General features: G+C 41.5%; 1 protein-coding gene across 4 annotated transcripts in view; it reads left to right on the plus strand.

Annotated features, from left to right (window-relative positions):
* runx1t1 (RUNX1 partner transcriptional co-repressor 1) overlaps window positions 1-14,411 on the plus strand; it is a 57,989-nt gene extending 43,578 nt beyond the window's left edge. Inside the window, exons 6-11 of one of the 4 annotated variants that reach the window (XM_085791670.1) lie at window positions 3,558-3,820; window positions 4,660-4,757; window positions 5,445-5,640; window positions 6,364-6,432; window positions 8,914-9,146; window positions 9,987-13,648. In XM_085791670.1, the coding sequence (XP_085647796.1) occupies window positions 3,558-3,820; window positions 4,660-4,757; window positions 5,445-5,640; window positions 6,364-6,432; window positions 8,914-9,146; window positions 9,987-10,307 (1,180 nt within the window). In that variant the 3' untranslated portion in view covers window positions 10,308-13,648. Of the gene's footprint in view, window positions 1-3,557; window positions 3,821-4,659; window positions 4,758-5,444; window positions 5,641-6,363; window positions 6,433-8,913; window positions 9,147-9,986 lie in introns of all 4 variants that reach the window. The other 3 variants (XM_085791672.1, XM_085791671.1, XM_085791673.1) reach the window with 3 other exon arrangements.
* Window positions 14,412-26,484: the final 12,073 nt, after the last annotated feature.

Genomic DNA, 26,484 nt, shown 5'->3' on the forward strand with positions numbered 1-26,484 from the left:
ACAATGACAGGGATCAGAGTGTGGAGTTTATAAATTTACCAGCTCTGAACATAAAAGCAGCTGAGGCTTCTTACTCTTCTATTATTTGATCTCATGCATAAATCCCTTTGAGTCTGCCTCCATCCCCATGAGCCCATACATTACTCCACAGACAGAGGCTGAGCCAACACAAGGCAATAGTGTGATGTGTTAATGTATGTATGGGAAGTGTCTGTCAGTGCGCCACCGGGCCTCATGACGTGCTCCGCTGGACACCTCGGCTCCCGGCTCCGGCTCTTAATGGGCCAGAACTGAGGAGAGGAAGAGATAGAAGATAGACCTGGATACACACACACACACACACACACACACACACACACATCCTCGGGACAGAAGAACGAAGGAAGACCACTCAGTGTGGATTTGTATGAATATCATTTACTTCCATGCTCAACTGGTTGTGTAAGTACAGCGTGTGCGCCTGTGCGTCGCTCCCAGCCACATCATTACAATCAGTTGTTGTCATGGACTTCAGCGATGACTCAATGTTCCGTGCTCTAATGGATGAGCAGCGAGACGTGCCATCCAGGAACACACAGATGACCAGTGTGTTGAACATTTGGCCATGTTTAAGACTGTGGCTCATTCACAGCCCAGTAAACTACATAGTTGTATGTCAGAGATGGCCAAGCCAGTGTGAGTAAAACTGAAATTAATATTCAGTCTATCTGCATTCATTTGTAGGAATTTTCTCAGAAAATTGATTTACAAAGGGATTTCACTCATCAGAATGATAACTGACATTAACATACCTTCAATAAATGCCACCAGATGAGCACAGACCTATGCAAACACTTTTCTTTGGAATGTTACGAAGCATTTTTAACTTCCTGGAAAGAGATTTGTGAGCATTTTTGTGTTTGTGCTTTGTTGTGACTTTGTGCTTGTGCTTTGTGCTATGAGTACAATGTGTGCATGGGCTTTTGAAATAAAAGAGTAACTCCCGGGGGTCGCAAATTTTTAATACAGGCAGGGGAAGAGGAAAATGTACTTTTTATATCTGCTGAGGGACAAAAATGCCAAATGCGATATTAATAATTCTCACCTCTCTTTTCCCCCAACAGTCGGATAGGCAGACTTTTTCTGTAATACCTGCATATTTGCAGGCCGCCTGGTGCATAGGGGAGCAAGCTTAGGGGAAAAGATATGTGTGTGTAAATGTGTGAGAGAAGTCGGCATCTGTATTCTGTGAGAAAATGTGGTCTTTTTGTATGAATGTGTGTGTGTGCATGATTGTCTTTTGAGTGTGAAAGTATAACGATGGTTCATGTATGTGCACCTCTGTGTGTGTGTGTGTGTGTGTGTGTGTGTGTGTGTGTGTGTGTGTGTGAGTGTGTGTGTGTGTGTACCTAGGGAGATGGGCTGATAACACATACAGATGAGGCTCCAGCACCAATATGGCTGGCTAAGCACCTCTGCTTTCTGCTTACCTCTGCTCTGCATTTTCACTTATTGGAGCCTTGTGTTGGAATATTGGAATTTGAATGGGAATCCTTAATTACAGACAACAATGCACTATCAATGCATTCTGATTTATACCGTTCTTTGCAGAAAACCAGACCAGGAATATCACAGAACAATATGCACAGCAGAAAAAAAGATTTACATATAGGGTGGTCTATAAATTCTTACTGAAAAGGCGATATTTAAATAGCTGGGAGTGCAAAATTACTGGTACGTGTACTGTAATGGCTCGCACGGTAAATTCAGTATAATTCAGCATATTTTCACAGCATTAATTTCATCAATGGCATACAATGTAATTACCCAATACCCAACACTTCACTGCTCTGAGTGTCTCTTTTTAGCAGAAATACTCTTCTCACTCACTAATTGATTAATTCTGATCCGTCTCACTTGCTTTTGTTAATGCAAGCCAACACGTATTGCAGCTGTTTCTCAGTAAAAGTCTCACAGGCAAGCAAAGGCATCATGCCCCCGAAATCTGAAATGTTTGTAATGTGAAATAGTTGGAATATTACATTTGTATAACAACAAAAGAGGGAAATAGTTCACTAAAATAAGACAAAGTCCACTCATTAAACAAGGAAAGTGAAAAATTAAAGCCCTATCTCATATTAAGTGTGAGTCTAATAATATATGTTGGTCATTATGAGACACTGTTAATCACATTACAGTGGAGACAATGAGGACCCAATTTTAGAAATCTTGACATGCGCTAGAGTGTGTGAGCGTGTGTGCATGTGAGTGTGTGTTAGTTATGACAGAGCAGGGGCCCTGACAGAAGTTTGCGTCTTTCATATATTAAAAATTGTATTAAAATGTCAGGTTCAGTGACATGTGCATGTAAATTTGGCTTGTATGTATCTACAGTAGCTGAGTTATGTGTGCGGACCTATAGCCCCGTATAGGTGACTGTGAATGTGCATGCATGTGTGGACTCCAGTGCCTGTAGATATAAACATTGTTGCAGCAGGAAGGCTGGGGAGAAAAGAGTGTGGTTGGTGGGGGGAGAAGAATGGATGGATGAGTCAAGGGAGGCAGGGAGAGACGGACGGATGGAGGGAAAGAGCATATGGAGAGCTGTGGATGAGCATTAGGAGCCCATAAAAACAGCTCATTAAGAAGTTCAATCTGTTCATCAGAGAGAGAGATGGGAAGGAAGAGAAGATGGAGAGAGAGAGAGAGAGAGAGAGAGAGAGAGAGAGAGAGAGAGGAAACTGCAGCAAGTCGGGGGGGTTGGAAAGATTTAACTGTGAACTGACAAAGCTAAGGACACACACACACTCACACACACACAGACATTTGGACACACATGTGCAAGCATGCACACACACACACAAACACACCTGGCCACATTAATCTTCGGAAGCAGGCTGACAAAAATCCACCTGATCCCCTGGAAGCTACTTGTGTGAGTGTGTGTGCGTGTGTGTACCTGTAATTTGTGTGATCACACATGTTGTGTGTTGAATGCTCATGTTTTCAATGAAAGAATTCCAGGATGATTCCAAGATTTTTTATTTTTTTTCCATGCAAGTTCCTTTGTCTAGTGAGAGGTTGAATTCAGAGCATCACTGCTGCACAAAGGGCAAAAACACAAGTTATTGTGATGATATGTTTCACATTCAAACAAATTTTGAATCAGTCATTTTTACAAAATAGGTGTGATATAAAAATCGCACTGTGCCTGTTTCCTCTCCTCTCCCCTCCTTTTATTTCCTCTTTCTTTTCTCCTGTTCCATTCTGCCACAAGAGGTCCTTTGTTATTTGCCAGGCTGTCACTGTAACAGGAATGTGTTCAAATCCAGTAACAACAGCAAACAATCCACTCATATGTGGTGTCAAATCTTATTGTACTTGCAACATGTGAAATATTTTGCCAGTAGGGTGTAATAATGCTGCAAGTTCTTAATACATTTGTTTCAGTTTTCTTGTGGAAAAACCCCAATAATTTCCTCTAAACTGAAACTGAAAACAGCACCTCACGGGGAGAAAATGACGACATAACAGCGTTAGATGCACCTCAAAAATCATCTCTCTCTGTCTCCTACCAGAACCAAAGAGAATGGCTTTGAGCGAGATGGTGCCCTTCACCAGGATGTTCACCCCAGCAAAAGGCCGTGCACCATAAGCCCCGCCCAGCGCTTCAGCCCGTCCAATGGGCTCTCCTACCAGCCCAACGGCCTGCCCCACCCAGGCCCCCTCCCTCCGCAGCACTACAGGCTGGACGACATGGCCATCGCCCATCACTACCGAGACACCTACAGACACCCCGCCTCCAATCATCGGGAGATCAGGGAGAGAGCGAGGTCCATTGGTGAGAACTTGTGGGACTATATACGTGTGTGTGTGTGTGTGTGTGTGTGTGTGTGTGTGTGTGTGTGTGTGTGTGTGTGTGTGCGCGCGCGCGTTTGAATTGTTAGACAAAAACTAATCCCACTGTATGGAATAGAGTCAAAGAGAAACATAAAGAGGATTTCATATACAGAAGTATGCAGTTACAACAGTTACATCATTTTTACATCATTTCTCAGGCTTCTCACTTCTTTATATACCAAGATCAGTAAATTTATAAAATAATGATTATCAGTCAGTGTCAGTGTCCACTTCTGTTTGGCAGATGCTTGTTGGTGTAGCATGTGGACGTGTGTCTGAGGCCTCACAGAGCACTCACCACAACTTAGGCCTCTGAAACCTGAAGGCAGACTGTAATGATGCACTACAACGTGTATGATCGCGCACAACAGCGGCACATTTAGGCCCAGTGCTGTTGTATTAGAGGCATTTTTCTGAGTAGAGTAGACCGAGCCTTGATGAAGCTATAATGACGACTTTGGCTCTGTTCCAAAAATAGGGGGACATTTACCATGTCTCGCCTTGTGATGAATGTTTATTGGACTAGAAGCTCCGTTATTTGAGTCCTGCCCTCAGGGTGAGAGAGAGCAACGGAGAGACAGCAAAGAAAAGGGGGAGTGAGGGAGGGAGGAAGAGAAAGAAATGGATGGAGAGAATGTGGCAACCGGGGACTGAATGAAAGATGGATGAAAGGGAGCACAAGCAAGTGGTGGAGTAATGTTAAATTGATCCTCTGTGCCATGCTGACTTGCCCTTTGTTTATCCTTCCATCTGTCTGTCTATCTGTCTCCTTTCTCACAGGAATGCACACAGGGACCAGGCAGGAGGAAGTGATTGACCACAGGCTGACAGACAGAGAGTGGGCTGAGGAGTGGAAGCACCTTGACCATGTAAGAAAAGTAATAACATTTTTTTATTACTATACACTACTACAGTTATGTCTCTGTAAGGAACAGAGATAATCTGTGCTCTCATTTCTATTACTTTAGAATTATTAGACTATAACATGCTATATGAGATTGCCCTATAAGTCTCTGTTATGTGCATTAACTGCTATATACAGAATAAAAAGGCATGTGCACATCAAGAACAGTGAAAATATTTTCATTTATTCTTTTTGTATAGAATTTATGTGCATCCCTGCATGTAAAATGTCTGTCTACAATGAAAATAGTGATAAATTGTTGTGTGTGCTCCCCATCATCATTTTAATCTTTTACTTTCTTCATTTGCACACTGCATGAAATATGACAGTACTTCACCTCACTGCCATTAAAATTGAATCACCCATCACATAGTATGAACCTGACTTATTGACTGACATGGTGAAATAAGATTAGAGTGTGATCTGACAAACCCGATCAACAGTTCAGCAGTGAGTGTATTGAAAATATACACTTGTTGTTTTGGAGTCGCTCTCGGCCATCCACATGAACAGACAAATGATACGCTATAACTAAAGTAACATGACAGATACGGCTTTAATTTAAAACCACGCCACATCTTTTTTTAGTTTCAATGAATCTGTTTACATCTGTTGAAACTCAGCGCCGTGTCTGCTCCCTGTCAACCCCCCCCCCCCCCAGCTGCTGAACTGTATCATGGACATGGTGGAGAAAACAAGGCGCTCGCTAACAGTACTGCGGCGGTGCCAGGAGGCCGATCGCGAGGAGCTCAACTACTGGATCCGACGATACAGTGACGCCGAGGAGCTGAAGAAGGGCACCACTAGCGGGCAGTCGAGGCAGCAGAGCCCCACAGCACAGGAAAACCCAACATCAGGTGGGGGATCACACACAAGAACATGGTAGTAAAATAAATATACCTAATATAGCCTTTACAAGACTGTTCCAATTGGTAAGTTTCACTTGCAGATTTAAGTTGATGCCAACAACCAGTTTTTTAAAATTATTTCTTTTAAAAGACTGTTTGCATGCAAGTATTTTTAAGTGGTATAATATGTTCTTCTCTGGTATCTCCACAAACTTTTTCCTCAAGGGTTTGTATTTTGAATTTGGAAAATTTCATTCTGCCTCTATTTATCCCCTCTACACTTTTGACTCTACAAGCACTATAAACATTTCCTTGAAATCTGTCATTTTTCCTAGTTTCTTAAATATGCAGTTGTCAGCCCTATAATTATTTAGTCTAAGCTGATTTATTCTTAGATGACTTGAGTGGTACATGAGGAATTTTTCTCCTGCAGTTTTTTTGTCTTGAGAAGCTGACTATAACTATGGCGTCCCCCAGGGTTCAATTCTAGGTCCTCTACTATTGAGTATGATTATCTTGCTGACAGTTAATATTATATATTACATATTATTACATATGTTGGTGTCCCCAGTCATTTTACAGTTCCCTAATTTATTCCATCAGTAAAAAAAAATAGACTTTATTCCTGAAACTTTTTGATGGGAATATCAGAGTAACCAAGAGGTTCAATAACACACTGATTTGTTTTGCAGTCTCTTGCATTATGTCATGCATGTGTTTGTGTCTTCTCAGAAATTCACAGGGAGCTGCTGCATCGGCCTGTGTCTGGCTACGTCCCTGAAGAGATCTGGAAGAAAGCTGGTGAGCTGAACTTTTATGCCAGCCAGACACACACACACACACACACACACACACACACTTTTCTCTGTTTCTCTTTATCTTTCTGCAGTTTTGAAGACATTTTACTTTGTTGAAATCAAAGCCATCTTTTTCACTGAGGTGTCTGAGGACTGGAAGTGGTTGAGAGGCACTCCTTTAAACCCCACTCTCCCATCTCATCCCAGCATAGTGTGCTGTGTGCAACCTCCTCCCCTGCTGAAGCTGAGCTGATTTTAAGTGTCAGGCGGCTCTTAGAAAATCATTTATATTTGATACAGTAGGAAGTTAAAAAATAAGAGTTCCACCACCGCACTCGACACACTCCAAATATGATGTCAGGCCGTAAAATGTTTTTATTGCACCAGTCAAATAAGGGACATAAGTAGCTATTGCAGCTGGTCCAGTGGTTCTGCTGTTAAAAGTACAGTAGCAAGATTAGGTATCCTTTTGCTTTTGCCATTTTATAATCCCCTCAGCGATAGACATTGCAGCTATTCTATTTAAGAAAGTGATGTAAAATTGTGGAGGCAAATTTGTTGAGCGAGTTAAGATCAAGTATCGAAACTAATTTCTTGCTTTAACAGCTTTCATTAGTCGCCATTACATTTGTAGTGTACACAAACAGCATTCTTTAAACTCGTGAACGCAGCTGCAATCATCATTATCGCTGTCCTGAAAAACTGAAAGAATTTTCCACTGAGGGTTCGATGCTTGAGGAATCCACTTTGTTTTTCACCATCAGTGATACAGTATATCTGCTTTTTAAACCCCTTGGAGAAAAGAAATTGTCCCCTTGCTTGACCAAGCATGATGTGTGAGATACTCAGAACAAGTAATATGCATTTAAATTGAATTGAGTATCACCATCGGGACTCTCCCTGCTCTCCAGTACTCCCCTCCTCTCACCAGCTTTGATCGATCTTCCATCTAAGGCATTTGGTGTGTAATCACAATTCCATGCACAAGGCATATATCACACGGCACCAGGGCAATTTCCATGACTTCAGGCAGCACAGTAGGTTAAAGACAAAACCACCCCGGTTTAAAAATTTAGCTCAGTCACGATGAAGAGAAAATATCTCTGTCTTTAGAAAAGCACACATTCTGTCTGGTATTGAACCTGATTTTACATTTGTAATACATGTATAATTTGTACAAAGGAAACAAAGTAAAGTGAAGCATATTTGTCAGGCATAAAGCTGCATTTATCTTTTGTCTGTAAGATAAATGGTGACTGCTATTTTCCATTTTGTCTGCATTCTTCTCGGTATTTCTGTTATCCTTTTCGCTTCAATTGCACGTATTCTGGCTGAGGAGGGACTGATTTAAATGTGACCCAGGGAGGATTGCAAAATAGGATTTTTAACACAATGGAGTGTGGCGGTGAATACATCTGTTTGAAATGGGCAAAATGTTTACAGTTGGTGATAAATATTCAAGCACCTTGCACGGTGTCCTACCGGTTTCCCACTTCCCCTCACTGCATGGGCATCTGGGATCACAATGGAAATGCATAATTTAAATATAAATTGCCTGATTTGCATACACAATTAGTCAAGTTACAGGCTTGATGGGAGCAAACAAAAAAGGCCTCCTTTTGCTTTGACGTTTGGGTTGAAATACCACCGCTTAACACCCGCGCGGCAAGGTTATTCATTCCAAAAAACAAGTATAAAATAACACATTGCTCCGGCTCATACGCACATTTTCTGAGTGATTACCTGGGATTAATTGGCTCACGGTGTTGTCCCAAGGATATTATTCAAATTAAAAGAAAAAATGTATATATTTTGTTTGCTTATCTTCAGATGAGATTATGATAATTTATATTCCAATTACATCACACATTGACGCATTAGAGGAACTAAGAGATTTAACATGCCACCATCTCTGTCGCTGTCATAGCAATATATACTATTGAGATGATGTTTGACAAATAGGATTTCCTAAAGAAATTTGGTGAAATCAACTTGTGATTCCGTATGTACCACACTCAGATTTGATGTTCAGTCAGAACCTGAAGTGTGAAAATTAGGAATGAGAATAACTGCAGTAGTTTTCTTTGCCAAGTAAAATGATTCTCATCATCTTCAGAACTACAGAGTACATCTCACAGATTTTGTCCTCCCATAAAAATGAGTGAAAGCATTGGTTTTATGGTTACGGGTTCTGTCTTCCAGATGTGTTACACATTTAGCAGATGAAACAGCTTTTACCATTAATCTTTCAGCAGGCACAATCTTAGATACCACTACTGTTGAATTAAACTTTCAGAAAAGTGTTACTGCATTTAGAACGGTGGACGCACACACATGCTTTTACAAAAAGATGTAACTTTCTCTAACATGCTTGTGTGTGTATGTAAAGTGAAACTGTGGTATCTGTGACAAAAGTAAAAACATGAGTGACTGTTTACAAATGAAGTCCCAACGACAGTGTGATATAATGCAAACTACATTGCAGGTTCGGGAGGCTTGACTTCCTCTGTCTCCACACTCTTTCCAGAAGAGGCGGTGAATGAGGTAAAGCGGCAGGCCATGTCAGAGCTGCAGAAGGCCGTGTCAGAGGCTGAGCGCAAGGCTCACGAGATGATCAGCAGCGAGCGGGCCAAGATGGAGCGCACGGTAGCTGAGGCTAAGCGGCAGGCAGCCGAGGATGCACTCTCCATAATTAACCAGCAGGAGGACTCCAGCGAGGTATACACACACCTCAAAACATCAAAAGGTGTCACTTTGATGATACAAACTTGAAAGCTGTTGCTGAGTATTCACAGCTTTAAAATGCTCCTGCAAACAGACAGAGGTTATTTTAGATTTGAGAGACAGAGCACAATAAATCAAAACAAGATTAATCAAGCATCTATTACCCTCGATTTCCTGCTCCCTCTTTATTTTTCCGACCGAGTAGCTAACATGTTTAGAACGGTGTTACCAATTCAGCTGAGAGGAAAAGAGGGAAGGAGCTTTCATTTGCTAATCACCATTGGAGACCTTGACGTTTAATCAGTTAAGTGAGAGGGATATATGACTCACATCTGATGTTAATTGCAGGAGTGATGTTTATGAGAGAGGTGCCCCAGAGGAGAACTTTCAGAAGCTGTTTGTAACCTTGTTCTCCTGTTTCCTGTGTATGCAGCCGCCCCAACATCCCCCTCTGTGGTCTAAGATATATAAGAGGCCCTAAGTGCAATAAGAGATGGGTTTTTGATCTGTCTGCGGTTTGTTTTAAGCTAGTTGTAAAAGCAGACGTTTGTTCTGTTAATGTGCAGTCTGGGGCACTGGTATCTGTTGCTAATCTCAGAGTCATGTTCACTACTTCTCTGTTTGATGTGGCTGTCTGCTGTCATCTATCAAACATCGCCATCTATGTAAGTGTATAGAAGCACAAAATAAAACAAACAAGGGTCCCTGATTGCAGTTTTATCAGTTATCAGATATCCATCAGCTGAGCAAGCCAACTGCCTGTGTGATTGTGAATCCTGCTGCTGAATTGTGTTTTCTATTAGTTAACTCTCTCTATCTCTATCTGTCCGTCAGAGCTGCTGGAACTGTGGCCGCAAGGCCAGTGAGACGTGCAGCGGCTGCAACACAGCACGCTACTGCGGCTCCTTCTGCCAGCATAAAGACTGGGAGAAGCACCACCACGTCTGCGGCCAGACCCTCCAGGCCCAGCAGCAGCAGGCCAACCAGCAGCAGGGAGGCGTCCCAGGGTCAGAGACCCCCGCTCCCATCAGCTCATCGGCCTGCACCCCGAGCAGCGGGACTGGAAGTCCGGCCGCTACCCCGCCTGCTGCTACCCCTCGCTCATCCACCCCCAGCACCCCATCCTCCTCTGCCCTAGATGGCACACCACGCTAAGAGACCCACAGAGGAAGGAGGCCAAAGCCTCCAGGGCCTAAGAGCCAGCCCTCAACCCCACAAACAGCATGACTGTCTACATTGCCTTGCAAAGATGCTAAGCTAACGTGGCTAACAGAAAGAGATGGCAATGCTTCTGTCTATCTTGCAGCGTAGTCATAGAAGGAGGAGGAGGTCCATAATCAGGTCATATTGACTTGCCATGACTTTAAGAAACACAAAGATATTCTTTGTTTTGAATGAATGAATTTAAATATTGACATCCTTTTATCGTTACACTTGCTATTCTTGTTGTCCGTTTGTCGTTGTGCCTGTTGTTGTTAATGTTGCTGTCATTGTAGCTTATCTTATTTTCTCCTGTAAATACAAGACTGAGACTGAGCAGAGATTGCCGTGAATTCCAGACACGTATATCCGAACCCCCACCCCCACCCCCTGTATTTTTTGTTTTTTTTTATGTTTTTATTTTCCATCCTTGAATTAACACGTTTCCTTCCTATACCTGGGACATGAGACTAGTCAACCTCAAGAAGACATTTTACCAAACAGCAAACAAAGGGAACATATGTATCCTGTCAGAAGCATGAGAAATTGGATTTAAATTCTCTGAAAGACACACCAACGGATGGATACATAAACAAATTTGCTGCCTGGCGAGGGGAGAGGGGTGGACTGAATCTCTGGTCCACAGACCGCCATGAAATGGGCAGATGTGCAGCAGATTGCAAGCAGAGCCAGCTGTTCAACCAATGTTATTTCCCTCTCACTTGTAATAATATCCAGGTCAGTGGGCTGGGAAATACAAATCCATCTCCCTGAAGGATGTAAAAGGAAGAATTCTTGGACAAGATACAAAACTTTGCCCACTGCACATGTGGAGGATGTACTGACTACAATTCACACGTGCATGCTTGGGGAGGTGGAGGGGGAGGGGGGGACACAGAAGCTCTCAAACAGGAAGTGAAGTCATCATCCCACTGGTTGGACTGTCAAATCACCTGGACAGCAGCCGCAGAGCTGAAAACCTGAAGTGTGGAGACTCGCCCCAGACGCTCCCCTCCTGTCTCAACGCTGAAAAACATTTTCATCTTTCTTCATGTTCTTTTTCTATAGATGTCATGGTGTTTAAGACTTCTGTCCTGTGGTGTCATCAATGGTTATTTATTGTATATGTGTTGGACAATTGTGACAATGCATAGTACTTCAAACAAGTCACAAGTCCTTCATAACTCTCTCTCTCTCTCTCTCTCTCTCCAGCTGGTGCAAAAAGAGATAAAAAAAGAAGTGTTATCTTTTTTTCCAAGCTGCTTTTCTATTCTGTGTGTAAGTGGTAGATCCCTCGTAGTTACTATAAGTTTTACTTCCCTTTGTCCTCAAGAAAAGACACAAGCTATATCTCAGAGCTGCTACTTGAGTCCGACCCAGATCTTTTCTGAGAACTAGCATGTTGCGTGGAATGCTAACCCTAAATGTTTTGTACAAGGGACATACATACATGTATTTGCACTGTCAAAGAGGTTATTTCAGCATGCTTCTTTTCAGCATACTTGTGTTGTCGGTATAGAGCCATAATTCATCAAGCATTTTGTATGTAGTGATAGCATAATCTGTTTTTACATTTTCGGGGAATGGGGGAGGGAGGGCTGGAAAAATGTAAAATCACCAAACCCACTTTTTTTTTCTTCTTATCATGCTATCAGAAGCAGCCATAATGTTTTCGCTCTCTTTTTTTAAAAAATAGTTACAGACAGTGCATGCACATTACTGAACGTTTGTTAAATATTTGTTATTTTTTAGGAAAACATAAAAACCACCAAAAAAAAAAGTAGAAAAAAATTAAAAAATTAAAAAATATTCTAACAGACTAACTTTCCAAATGCAGAGGTGTAGAGTCCGATTGACAGCTTTAACACTGCAAAGCGCCAGGTAACACACAGTATTAACACAAGAGATAAACAAAAAAAAAATCACCAAAAACAGCCAAAGACTGACACCAAGGACCAAAATCCTGATTTAAACAACTTTTCAAAAGAGGTTTGTTCACACAAATATTTGGTTATTTATTTCTGCAGGTTTTTGTTCACACGTTCACGGAACAAAACCAACTTCAGTGTCATAGAGTCATTTCTTTTAATTTTTTCTGGAAACCGACAGCACTCATCTTGCATTGTGGAATGAGAAGGTGTGAATTAAACATAATATTACATAACATAATGATTTCACAGCAGTGTTACATTTTAACTGGAGCAATAATAACTAATGTGACATGAACACTAATAACTTCTGTGATCATATTTAGGAGAAATTCTTGGGATATTTTATATCTTTTTGTGCATTTTCTCATTACACAAATGTCAGATTAAGTGCCCATTTCAGCTTTAAGCAGTTAATTTCTTTATTCTCAAAGAGGTGAATGTGAGACTGGGCTTTCACACCAACATCATTTACAGCAGTTGTATATTTATTTATATCAGAGTATGTCATTGTTTGGGGGATAGATAATCAGTAACAGCTTTGTTGTAAACCTTCAATGTAAATCTAACAAACCTCTCATTCGCAGTAAGAGAGCACTTACCCTGACGCACACAAAGGCTCTTCACCCCAAACACCTTGGTGCTACACAGAAGCGCGTTACAAATTCTGACCTCAAGGAACAAGTGGAGGCCCACAAAGGTTTTGGGCAGTTTTCTCCCTCTGCACTTCCTCATCTCTCCCTTATCTTGTCTAAATAAAACACTCACACCTGCATTCTTGACTCTAAAAGGGTTAAACAATCCAAAAAGGTGTCTGACACCCTACTCACGACTCCTCAGAAGCTGTGAAGAAGCAGCAAAGCTGTTTTAACACTAGTGTATTTGAAAGTATACAACAAACAATGTGTGTTCATCATTATCAGGGCAAAACCTGGGTTTGAAAAAAAAAAAAGAAAAGAAAAAACTGAATACAAACATTATCGCTCAATGATTATTTGAGAAGCTCTATTTTTTTTCTTTCTTCCCTCCTCTGTGTGTGTTTTGCTACAAATTCCTCGGTGGCAAACAAGTCTCACTCTACCTCTTACAGCACGATAAGAGCATCAGTCGCGGCGCTGATACTGGTCTAGTCGAAACCAAATGGGCACAAGAGAACAGGAAAATAAAAAACCCAAAGTCGAAGCTCATACAGCTGCAAAACCATATCACTACTTGGTAACAATGCAGACCTCATAAATAAATGAAACATAAATGAATAGAAATGAGAAAAAAAAGTGAAAAAAAAAACTTTTGTTATGTTCCTTTATGCCTGTGGCGTTTCTAGAGTACATCAAGAGTTTGAATTGTTTGAACAGATTTTAAAAGAAATTGTGCTAATTTTAAAGAAAAATGTTGTCGATTCCTATTTCGATGACATAAGCTAAGGTCACAGATAAGAAATGTTGTTTCTCTCTCGCTCTTTTTTCCTCCCCTGTTTCCCCTCCACCTTTTTCTCCTTTTCTCTTCTCCGTTGTGAAGACATGCTAAAGTGCTTGTCGACTTGTTCAGCTGGGGTAAAATTCAAACGGGGGGTTGGTGGGTATACAAAAGAAAAAGCTTGTAAAAATATAAAAAAGAATAAATAAAAAGACTAAGGCTATGAATTTAGGCATGCCTGTTTTTTCACAATAGGGGGAAATATTTCAATTTCTTACTTAACAAAAAACTTTGGGGAAATGTGTGGGGGCCAACAGTGAACAGCAAAGGCCATAGCATTAATCTGGGGGGAGTGAGTTGAACTTGAGGGGTGGGAGGGTGTTTATTTTGCGTTCTCTTGAGAAAATTTATTGTGAAAAAAAAGAGCTCAAATGATTTGAAGTTGTTGTGCAATACTTAATTGAGACATGAAAACCACAGGTTAGTGGTAGGCTGACACTGAGCGGTCTCTCCATCGCTTAGGGTCAGTGTCCTCTAGAGAGCTTTCCAGTCTACTATGTCAGAACTGTGGTTTCTTGTTGATTTTATTTCTTTTAGTTTCTTTTTTTTATTCTTTTTTGGGCTGTAAACTATGGTCTGTCAGTCTGTGAAACTTTGCAGTATAATTCTGGTATTGTTGTTCTCTTTACGGTGTAATAAATATGTTAATACCTGCCTCAGAGACTTGAGACTCATGTTCTTTCATTACAGCAGCAGCAGCATCCAAGATTACTTACTGACGGCACTTACTACAAATACTGATGATGTCATTAAGGTTATGTTGCTGTTGGTTATTCTGCTGTTGTTGGTTGTTGTTTTGGTTGTTTGGTGCTGTGCCAAAATAACTAAAAAAAAAAAAAGAAAGCAGAGTGATGGGAAGTGAAGGAAGAGATGGAGGATATGATTATGAATAGAATGTTTTTCCAAACAAAAACACTGCAGCACAGCCTGCAAATAAAAACCATTACAATTAAAGGTTACACACAGTTTTCAGATTAGTGTTGAACACCAGCTGTGTGCCTGTAATGAAAATGTGAAATACATTTAGAGGTCTAGGAATAATACACCTGCCAATACATGTTGGCAGAGCTTCCCAATTTCAGGCCACCCAACATAAAATTACTTTACACACACACACACACGTCAAATGTCTTGCTTATTGTTTATATGGGTATGAATATCAGGCAAAAGACAGCATATTGTAATGGACTGGGAGACCTGTTAATGTAACTGTTCTTTTATAGGTTTCTGGGTTCAATTTAATCCAGTTAGAAATGACTAATAATTCCAGATAGCTATATCCAGGTTGTAAGGTTGGTGCATGCAATGTCAGTGAGACATGTGATCTGTATTAAACAACGTTTCTGTGACTGACTGGGAGACAGGTTGTTGTGCTAGTTGGGAAGTGGGAGCTGATTTACAACAGGAGTTGTTGGAGTGAGTTGAAAGTTGTTCAATTAATCTGTGAAACCAGTTACTGTAAATTTGTTTTGACCTTGGCTGCGGCCCACAGAACCCTGTGTAAGTGAACAATGAATAGAATAGAAAACAGATAAAAGATAAGATAAAACAGCTAGTGACATCCAGACAGTGAGAGGTGGAAAATTTGTTGATTCTGACTGTACGTTTACTTATTAGTTTGTACACAACTTTTTAAATTTTCCAGAGTGATGACTGTTGAGACAGTATAACCTTTATGTTGCATCACATACAATCTGAACCCAACGCCCACAGAGAAAACATCCTATACAATAATCCTATACAATATCTAGATTCTAGAAGATAAAAAACCTTGTCTGGGAAACTTGACCTAAAATTAGTGAAATGAAAAAAGGAAACAAACAGCTATCTAAGGTTGACATGATGTTTAATGGACATCAAATCATCGGTCAACCTTGTGCACCATCTGTCAAGTGAGGGATAAAAAATATATATTGTCTTCTGCAGCACTGCATCCATTAAAAATGTTGTGTTCAAATGCCCTCATCCTGTCTGACTGGCTGTAAATTATTCCTCCTGGCGGACCAGTCACATTGTTTAATAAATGAAAACAGGTACTAAATGACTGATATTGAGCGTATACATGGCAGCCTCAGGTGGCTGAGCCAAGTCAGCCAGAGCCAATCTGTGACCTAAACAGTAATTACAGTTCCATTAATATATGTTTCCTGGGCATGTATCGCTGTTTGTTTATTGAGAAACAGACCAGGCTAGTCATTGCTGACTCTACTGTGAGTTGGACTATACGAGGTCCCATCTTGGACATAAAGACTGATTAGACATCCTGGTGTGACAAACTTACTCCGTGCCCTGAATTGTCACCAGGCTTAGCTGACGAGGCTAAAAGGACTGTTGAAATAAAGGAGTAATACACATAACACATTACAACAAAGCTGTTACGATATGGGTCTTTGATGGAGCTATTTATATACTGCAGTGACACCAGTACAATTAACCTCTTAACTAACCTCAGGTTTTTTGCCTGACAAGATTGTGTTGGACCTGAAAGAGCTGGGATCAGCTGCTCCCTTTCACACTGAATGACAGTGAAGCCGTCAAGCAGCTCGTCAGCCCCAGAAGCTCTGCCTTTCCATGACCCACCCCCCTCCCCCCGTCTTTATCTCTGTGTTGAACCGCTTTGGACTTGATAAAGCTCAGGGATGAGTTGGACTGCTGTGATATTCCTGCCACATTCTTCTACATAAAGTTCATTGTGACCATGACTCTTTTCTTCTCCCCCCTCAACTCACTACCCCCCCTGTCTCTCTCTTTCCTTGTCTTTTCTCACTCTCTCTTATCAAGCCAGGCAGAAGCAGACAGCGACTTGAATTAAGCGCTGGTCGGGGGAGAGTGGGAGGGAGGGGGGGGGGGGCTGCTTGGAGCCGATAACAATACAAAATGGATTTTCTCAAACAGAGAAAAACAGCTGTCTCCATTATTTGAATGCTTCACCTTTCCCCGCTCCATTAATTGGCTCTTTGATCACAGGCAGAGGTGCACAGTGACTGATAAGGAATAGGTTATTAGTAAAGTAGCCTGGAGGACCGAGAGGCGGCCGGCCATGGCGGGCTGCAGGAGATGAGATAAAGGCGTGGTAATGCCGGTGTGAGAGAGTGCCGGTGAGTGATAGGGCCGGGCCGTCTGGCCTCTCGCTCCCGCTTGGCTCACGGGCGGTGGGAAAAAGAGCAGCAGCAGGACGAGGTGTGATATCTCAGCTAATGCAGGATTGTGATTCAGCTTGTGGGGGATAGAGCGTGGGATTTGATTCCATAACGGTTGCTCCTTTAAGTGGTAGATCTCTCTCTCTCCCTTTCTATCTGCCCCTGCCTCCCTCACCCACTCTTACAGTATCAAACTGTGTGACAGGAAATTTCTTCTGCGCTTTTCATATAGGCCTGATATGTGGTAAATGTTGGGCCTATGATAGCCCGCCAGGAGAAAAACTAGAAGGAGGGGGAAAATGACATTACCCCATCTAGGGCTTTTTAAAAGATGGGCGGCTCCTTTGATGTTGCGCTGAGTTAAATTCACTGCATTAAATCTGATGGAATTTTCACTATAAGCCTGTTTATGTATTTTCTCACATCCATGGACAAGGGACAATTTACCACACTCCTCAGCAGAGGAAAGAAATCTTCAAGAAGTCACTATCGTGTAATCCTCCCTCTCTCTCTCTCTCTCTCTTTCTCGCTCTCTCTCTCTTCAAGAAATAGGACCGGAGGGGACAAGCAGGGTATTTGTGTGTTGTAAAGCGTGGTAAGAAAAGAGGGGAAGTGTTGATATTAAATTACCGAACACAAGGTTATCTAGTTCCTGCACATGGCTAGGCTGCCCTGGGCCAAGGGTAATCTGCTAATAGCGTTCACACCGAATGACATTATTAAGGAACTGGGCCCATGTGTCAGATCTCTCTCAGCCTCTCTCTCTCTCTCAATCCATCTCTCACTCTCTCACACAGTCAAGACGACACACACAGGGAACAGTAGTGAGGAAAAGAAATAAACCAAAAGAGATAGAGGTGGGAGGGGGCAGAGATGGATGAGGAGAGCTGGAGGAATAGATGGAGGAAGTCGGAGAGAACGAGAGGAAGAGTAAGGAAGTCAGGGGTTGATTTCATCAGTGGCATTTGTTAAAAGTGGCCAGCAATGTTCATAATAATTCATTGACACTTGCATATCGGGGATCGTTACCCACTAGACAACTTTGTTTCCTGATCAGAGGTGGATCATGCTTCAGAGTTGCACTGGGGGGGTGCTTTGTTAGTTAGTCCAACACATTGAGAAGGAGGGATACCATGCAGCAGAGACAGACTTGCAATTACACCACAAACACTGTAGCTTGCTGAGTGAGGGAACGCCCTAACCTTATGTCTCCTCAGCAGTGCAGTAGAGTGTATTCAGCTGTGGCATGTACAGGCCAAGGACAAAAGCCCATGCAGCTATCAATGTCAAGTAATGGCCTCCCAGCAGGTGAGTGAAGAAAAAAAAATACACAAGGCTTCCTTACGTCCCTGGGGAAAACTGAAAACTCACCAGGAAGATTCAATAAAAATAAAAAAAAGTAATCTTTTTCCTTTTCTTTACTCTCTGCACCCTCCCCCCTTCCCTATCACCTCCTCCAGTCTCCCCCCTTAGCCATGGCAGCATCCTATAATCCACCATGCATTTGTTTTAGTTGAAACAGCCACAGTTGTTTCACACAAATAGAAATGCACATTCAGGCATACACAGGCATGGACACACATGCTTGCTCGGTGTGGAGAAGTAAAGCTTGAAGAGGGTGGGGAATTTCGATCACGTTTGGCTGTTAAAAACGTATATGTACGCGTCTGGCTGCTTCTTTCTCAATCTGACAAAATAAAAATACTAAACCCAGCATGGAAATTTTCCTCTATGACAGTTTTACTGGAAAATGATAGAGAATCTCTGCAAACAGTAAATCTTGCAGTTACATTCTTGCACAATATCAGATGACAATCCATACCCTTCATTATTAAAAACAGCTCGAAAATCATGGAAATTGCTGCCCTTTCAAAGTGCTTATTGTAATGATGAAGGACTCTCCTTGACATTTTCAAATTCTCATCGAAGTGTAGTCTACAGGATAAACAAGCCATTTAACTTCAAGAACTGGCAGACCATCAAATCACAAATAACTAGCAAACAAACAACTCCCCACAGCCACTAACCTCTAAGCAAATAAATATTTCTCAAAATCCCTGTGTTTGACATTGACTTCACGGAGTGAGGTGGTATATGTTTTCCCTCACGCGTGTATGTGCATGTGGGTGTGGGTGGGGGTGGGGTTTATGTGAACATCTTGCTAGGACGTGAAGTCAGGAGGTCTCCCATGCAGGCAGCCAGTAGAGAGGGGGTGATTGATGGTTAATGAGAGCTGAACGAGGAGCTGAGGCCAAACACACTGTATACTGCCTACTGTGCCTTTACCAAATGATGGATGGCACGCTGAGTTACAGTACCCACACACATACAGATAATACTGTTTGAAGTTTATGTGGATGTGCTTCTGCATGCAGTCTCTATAAATATCACAGTGATGAGAGAAGGTGTATTCACATTTCTGTGATTGTTTTAAATGTGTATCAGCAGGTTGTACTATGGAAAAAAATTGGCATTAGCTGATTCCCATTTATCTCTTGAAGCCTTATGGTAACTTCAGAGCACTTCTCTATTTTCTCTCTCAGCGCGTTCTGTTTCACTCTAAACCCACTGAGCCAAATCACATCCAAAAACAGTTTACCATGACACACAGTGGGACATCGCACTCCATCCGTCATCCTGAGCCCCACTGTTTCCTGCTCAGTGGATCCCATCCCATACCATTCAACCACCACGCAGTCATCTCCTATAGACACCACGTGAAGCCTCATGTGAACCCTGCAACATATGGATAGTTGGGATATCCTTTTTTATCATCCTGGTTTGTGCAATCAGTGATAAATCGGTCTGTAGCGTGACCTTGACTGAGATGTTTGTGTGCGCAAGAAAACATACAAGTGATTAGGGCCGCTACTTATAATTAACATAATTGTTTTTATTGTGTTTTTATTAATTGATTGATGGTTTAAAGCAACATTTTCTAAAGTATTTTTGTGAAATTATTCACAGTTTACAATTATCAGGTTTTAGTGAGAAAGAAGCAAGTTTTTCAATTGATTAGACATTTAATTAATGAATTAGCTGTCAAAACTGTTGCTGGTTAATTTTCAGTTATTCAACTAATTGTTTCAGCTCAACAAGTGATAGCCTTGAGAACATGTTTTAATGGTTTAATTCTTCCGTCTGTGACCTCTAGCAGTATTTCTTTTAACTCCAGAAACTCCTCAGCAGCACATTGGATTTGCCTGTATCCTGAACAGTCATAAATAACCTTGTTCATTAATGTAATATACAAAGAATGGCAGTGTGGTGTGTTTCCCTGAAAAGTGCTCGCTTCTACAAATGGGCGAATTGAGCCTATAACTCTTTCTGCACCGTTATTAAACATTAGTTGAATACTTCAGGCTAAATCACAGACCTGAACCATTTATCAGAGAGAGAAAGTTACTCACTGATTGCCACACGGAAAATGTCAAGTATGTGACTAGTGAGCGTTTGTGATGTATTCTTTCTAATGTTAAATAAAGCACCAAAAGAGGGTTGTAAATCAGCAGGATCTATTTTCAATGTGCAAAACTCCCCTCAACTTCTCAACCTCTTATTTTTTATGCTTTCTTTCTCCTGTTTACAACCACTGTTATGCTTTCTTTATTCACATTTACATAGGTCTGTTCCTGCCTATCAAAATGAACAGCAGAGCGGGTGTGTGATGAAACAGCAACACTACACATTTGTACTGCTGTCCAGACAGACACCATAAGCACTCCTGAAGAAATTTATAGCTTATTCCTGAAGCATCCTTTAAACCCCCCTGGCCCCACTTCCACCCACCCGTCTCTGGTCCTCTGTCTCTCCCATCCCTCCATATCCAGCGGACCAACCCCACCCCCCAGCTTCCCCAGCTGTTGTGCACCTGGATGCTGGCCTGGGAGAAGGATGGGAACGCACGCCATCCATCTCTCTGAGGGGGCATGTGAGGTATGTGTATGTCTGTGTGTGTGCAGTTGGGGGTTGCTGCAGCTTCCAGGAAGCAAAGGGGGGCGTCTTGTGGATAAAACTAAATGGCATAGCTTCGGGTTGGTGCTGCTGCAATAAACCTGCATTTAATGGTTTGATTTTGGCCACAAATATATGTCATGACTTGGGGACATTAACACCATCAGGGGTAAGCTAAGACAGAATATGCTAATGCATGCAAAGTTAGCACTAACCTCTGAGTCTGAGTGTTGGAGAGATGATGAACCATAATCAATGAGTTTAGAAACATAAATAATCTGCATGGTTTGACAAACACAATCCAAAACTTAACAAGTAAATATTGTCCGAATACATAATATCAGGTGTAGTGTACTAGTGTATGTAGTTTGTACTTGGTTGGACGTGTTCTCACCTTTCAGGTTTGTTTACACTGGTTTTTATGAAGTATCAAAAGAATGCTGTGAAGGTTTTTCTTGACAACAAAGTATTGGCTGTCTGCCACGGAAAAAAGATATCAAAGTCAAATTCAATTCAATTCAATAATAAAAAGAGAAATTTTATCTTTTTAGTTTCCTGTTGTCCTGGCGAGAATTGTATTAACAATACCTACGTGACTGAATGTTTCTCCAGGGTGCTCTCTTACTTACTATGTTTGTCCTGATTGTCAGGAAAAAAACATTTGCATATTAATGAATTGATGAAAGTTGAGGAAAGCATGACAGGGCCAATGGAATATTTATAGTGGAGCACTTCATGAGCTTGTCCCTGTGGATGATATAAAAAAAATTTATTCCAATGCTATGTATTAATAAGAACGTTAAAGTGTGATAGAAACACCACAGGCACGTCAAACCGCCTTGATTAAAAGCTATTTATTGGTGAACCGTTTGTTGGTGGGATAAATTTTTCATTCTAAATGTCACATTTCTCTGGTTTTGCATTGCAGATCTGCTGGAGGTATTTTGTTGAAATATACATGGGACTTCTTTGCTCTCCCAGAGCACACAAATTTGATTGGTGTAAGAGGGAGGGAAGATTGATGAAGATTATCCAGGGTCGGTTGTCAGGGGAGCGAGGGAGGATGCAACATTGTTCTATATCTGCGTGAAACGAAATGGCAGCTCCCACATGGATTCAAATCCAGACACAATCAGCTTCTAATAAACAAACTGCATGTTAGCAGAGACACATATGCATGCACACATCCTTGCATAGTTACCATGCAGTAACTATATACATTTTTAATTAAATACAGTTTAAATACAAACAAGAAGAGGAAAAAATATTACACCATAAATCACTCCTACTACTTCCTACAACTAATGCTCAAGCAATATGAAGCAATATTTCAGGTGTACTGTACGTATTGAATCAAACGACTGCCAATTCCACTGAGAGTCAGCAAGCAATTTTCCACATTGAGTTTCTGATGAAAAAAACATCCGCTGTGGTGAAGAAAGTCAAACATCTAGCGGGCTAGAGTGACTTGGATATTTTTCTCCAGAGATGTAAAACCAAACCAGGGATAAGTGAATTTTGGACTCTCATTTGATAGAGGAAAGCAAGAAAAAGGACTCCTGTGACTGAAAGGGTAAGCAGTATTAGCGGTTTGCAACTTAATAGGGCCATGTAGTAGGTGCTTAAGTGTTTTTATACTGTGTAGCTCAGTGGGAAATCGAGTCAAAGTGAGTAATGGTTACTTTATGTGGGTTGCATGTAGTCTGTGTTGTTTTTGCGGTGTGTAATAGAACTGCAGCTCTTTCGAGGGTCTAAGAAAAATTTCCATGAGGTGACAAATAAACTAATGGATCAGCTAATGTCTTAAACTAATACACCAATACTTGTTGCTGGGCTTGTTTCGGAGTCATGCTTTTTTTTACTCTGCAGTGCCCATAAGTTCCTCAAAGTTTGTGGAAAAGATGCTCACTGCCACTAGAGACCACATTAGAGCACCAACAGAGCAAATCAAATGCTTTGTCATCCGTTTAGCTACTTTCCCTGGCATAAAATTCTCAGTCAGCAAAGTTGACATCAAGACTCAACTCAACTCAAGAAGCCAACGAACGCAAACAACTCACAATCACAAGCTCATGCTACCAATGACACGTTCTACACAAGGCTGACACTAAGCTAGTTAGCAGTAGCAACATTTACTGAAAAACATTTATAATATTCATATTGATAACAGCAAGTTGGCGAATGTTATCATGTCCTATGTAGCCACTATCTTGTGAAAACAGAGATGTAGAAGAAGTCAAAGACCAGAGAAGTACAAATGACACGGACAAAAAACTTCTGCATTCACTGCCAGATCAGATACGACAACAAAGGACAGAGAAACTCATACTACTAGGGGTGTGACTTTCTTATTTCTTATGCTCCGCCATATCTTTAGATTGAGAATAGTAGTTTGCAGCTATATTTAGAATCTTGTTTAGGAAATGTTAAATGCAGCTTTCATGTGGCTACTGAGCCCAGACAGAAATTCTTTGAGATCAACCTAAAATGTAGCCTAAAACCTTCATATGGTCGCAATGTGAATTTCTACAAATAACAGGGACGTAATAAACAGTTTGTTGTGCATGACAAAAAAGGCTAAGGCCAAGGGTCAAACAAGTAGAGTTACAGTCAGATTTTGTTTCGCAAAGGAGATACAGAGCCTCTGACTTATTAGAACCGAAAGCACAGACATGTGATATCTAATGTTCTGGGGGAAAAAAGGATCCAATTTGTCTGTTTAATGCTACTCAGAACTCCATGGTGTCTCCATCCACTCAGTTACTGTCTGCACCACTCGTCCAGCTATAAATTACTAAACTTTGTTAGTCTGTGCCTCAAGTTTCCTCTAATGAGACTTACAAAATACCCCGGCCTATTCAAAGAACTTTCCCCTCTCTACCTCCCACACACACACACACACACACACACACACACACACACACAGGAAAACGTTCCTCCAAATGGCAATATCCAGAGAATTAGGTGGATTAGATCCCAGTGAATCATGATCCCAACTCATCCCATTTGTGGGGAGGCGGGACTCCATCTGTGGTGGGCTGCATTAGGTCAAACAGCGACTGACAAGCCATTATCAGACATCCCCCCTCTGTCTCTTCCTTTCCCTTGACATCTTGGATTCATCTTTCCCCGCTGCTCGTCTTTCTCACCCGTTCTCTCTCTGCTGCAACATCTTGTATTTATCATTTCATCTGTTGCTTTCTCTTCAGCTATCACTCTTTGTCCAACGGCATCTTGCATTCATCAGTCCATCCCCTACTCCTCTAACATGTTGGACTCATCTATCCTCTATCGCTTCATTGCACTGTCTCGCTCTCTCTCAGATCTACAACAAATGTTTGACCGAGTTGTTCCACACTGTATAATTCAGTGCTGTGAGTGAGCCGGCGTCATCAGACATGTATGCCTGACATGATGCATTGGCTCTGTTTAATTATAGAGATGCTGAATAAATATTTACAGATGGTCGATCTGTCTTCTCCCGACCAGGCCCACGAGTGTGATTTATGAACCATCAGTTAATGTGGAAAAAACGACTGTCATTGTTTCTGTATGGAGGCTGGATATTACACACTACATGTATCATAAATAGCTATATGGTATTTCATGTCTTAGACACGGTTTTATAAATACACAAGAAGCTGCTACTACAAGTCTGGATGGAATTTGTGCCGACTTCAAACAGGTTCTTGAGGCTGTATTAACCTAAAGGTTTTCTTTAATAGCTGTCAGGTCTTGTCAGAATAGGTGGATTCCAGCAATGGAGACAGAGTAGATGGAATATATTAATGCTCTGAAATAACTTTACCAGACCTGGTATAGATCCTGTGTTTCACCTGAACTGAACTCTACAATATGTGATATCCAAAGAGCCATTTTAACCCTGTTATTTGAAAATGATCTGCCTTTATTAGTGGAGTAAGAGCAATTTGTAGATTCTAGGCTGGCTCCCAATAAGCTGATTACAGGCAAGAGCTGGGCATTAACAACAAACTTTAAGATCAAACATTACAACATCAGATATTACATTCAAAACATACTTCAATTAATTTAGAATCCACATAAACAAATAAATAGTGCTCCAATTTAGAGGGGGAAATGATGAATAAAATTAAACCTGACCTAATTCGAGCCGGAGGGAATTAGATCCTGAATCAAGCCAAACCCAAGGAGTCAGGCTAATCGGGTTTGGGCTGAGATTCAAAGCTCTAGATTAGCAACCCCTGGATCCAAAGCAGCCTATTACCGGCGTGGGCGGCTATGTGGAAACAGAGGAGCTGCAAAGCTAGTTATGATGAACTACTGGCACAAATACTGTGCCTTTACATGTAATATGCTTAAAGAACTTTCATGTGATATGTAACATGACTTGTGGCCAGTGGGTGGTTAAACCCATGTTTGTTCTTTTACACACATTTCAGAAGCACATAAATGAATGTATGCTGTAAAAAAAAAAATGGTTTAGCAACTTGGAAAGACCCAATTTGCACAGAAATCATTAGGGACAGGAAATCAGATGGAAAGGAAACCTTAATACCAGGGTTAGAGCTCAACATTAATATTTTAAGACATGCATAATTTCTTTGTAGTATCTCTTGAAACCATAGGCAAACATTTCCATAGCTTAACTCACACGCCAAAGAATTTATTTAAGCACCAAAACTGACGTCCCAAAAACTCTCAAATTTGCATCCTGCATCTAGTCCAGCTTTAGACTTTATGAGTGACATTTATGTGAGCTCTGAGGTGCAGTGAGTTGTACTGGCTGTGTTGTGCATGATTTCTACCTCAGCTGCTGGGAGAGAAATACAGTAAAAACACATTAAGCATTTCACTTTGAAACTCACTGGAGGGCTGCAATGTTTCCTAATGCTCTCCTTTTTAGTGCACACAAGAGTGCGTGTGTGCATGTGTATATATAACTATGCACGTAACTGTGTGTTCTCGTGTGTGTGTGCGTGGCAGTGCACTAGCCTTCCTGCTGGTGCTCCACAGCCATCTGGTATCTGGTCAGTCTAGCGAGCCTCTGGAGGGCACCTGGCCAGCTTGCTCACCTGGCTCTGCTAGCCCCTGCCAACCGCCACACCTGGCCTGGCCAGCACACAGGGAAAGGGAACAGATTGCACAGTGCAGTCAAAAACAGTCCCACATTTCAGCATGAAATAAAGCAGTGATACAGATTATATGTGCTGTTCAGCATAGTGCTACAGAAGATAGAAGTGTGAAAGTGTGATATTTTTAGGACACTATATCAGTCAAATTATTGGAAAGAATAATTCGCAAACCTGTTTGATAGGAAAAGAGATTCTTGACATTCAGTATAAGTTTCCATAGTGAGTAATGTTGAGTTTTACTGCATCTGTGCCAACAGTTTGTGCCAGTCTGTGCCAACCCATCCATTTAGCATATGATGGCACTTCCTTCCTGCAGGTTGTCCTCTGCTATCAATTACACTCTCCTCTCCCTGCAAGAAAGATGCTCTTTGTCCCTTTTGCACGCACTCACACACACACACACACACACACACACACACATAAATGTGCGCACACGCCACAGACGCAAAGGGACAGACACCTGCAGAGTGTTTGTCACCTCTTCTGTTGGCATCTGCAACCGCTCGGCATTGTGGGAGAG

The sequence above is a fragment of the Trachurus japonicus genome, chromosome 11, assembly GCF_045865225.1.
Source record: "Trachurus japonicus isolate A0001 chromosome 11, Traja_1.0".
Lineage (NCBI taxonomy): Eukaryota > Metazoa > Chordata > Actinopteri > Carangiformes > Carangidae > Trachurus > Trachurus japonicus.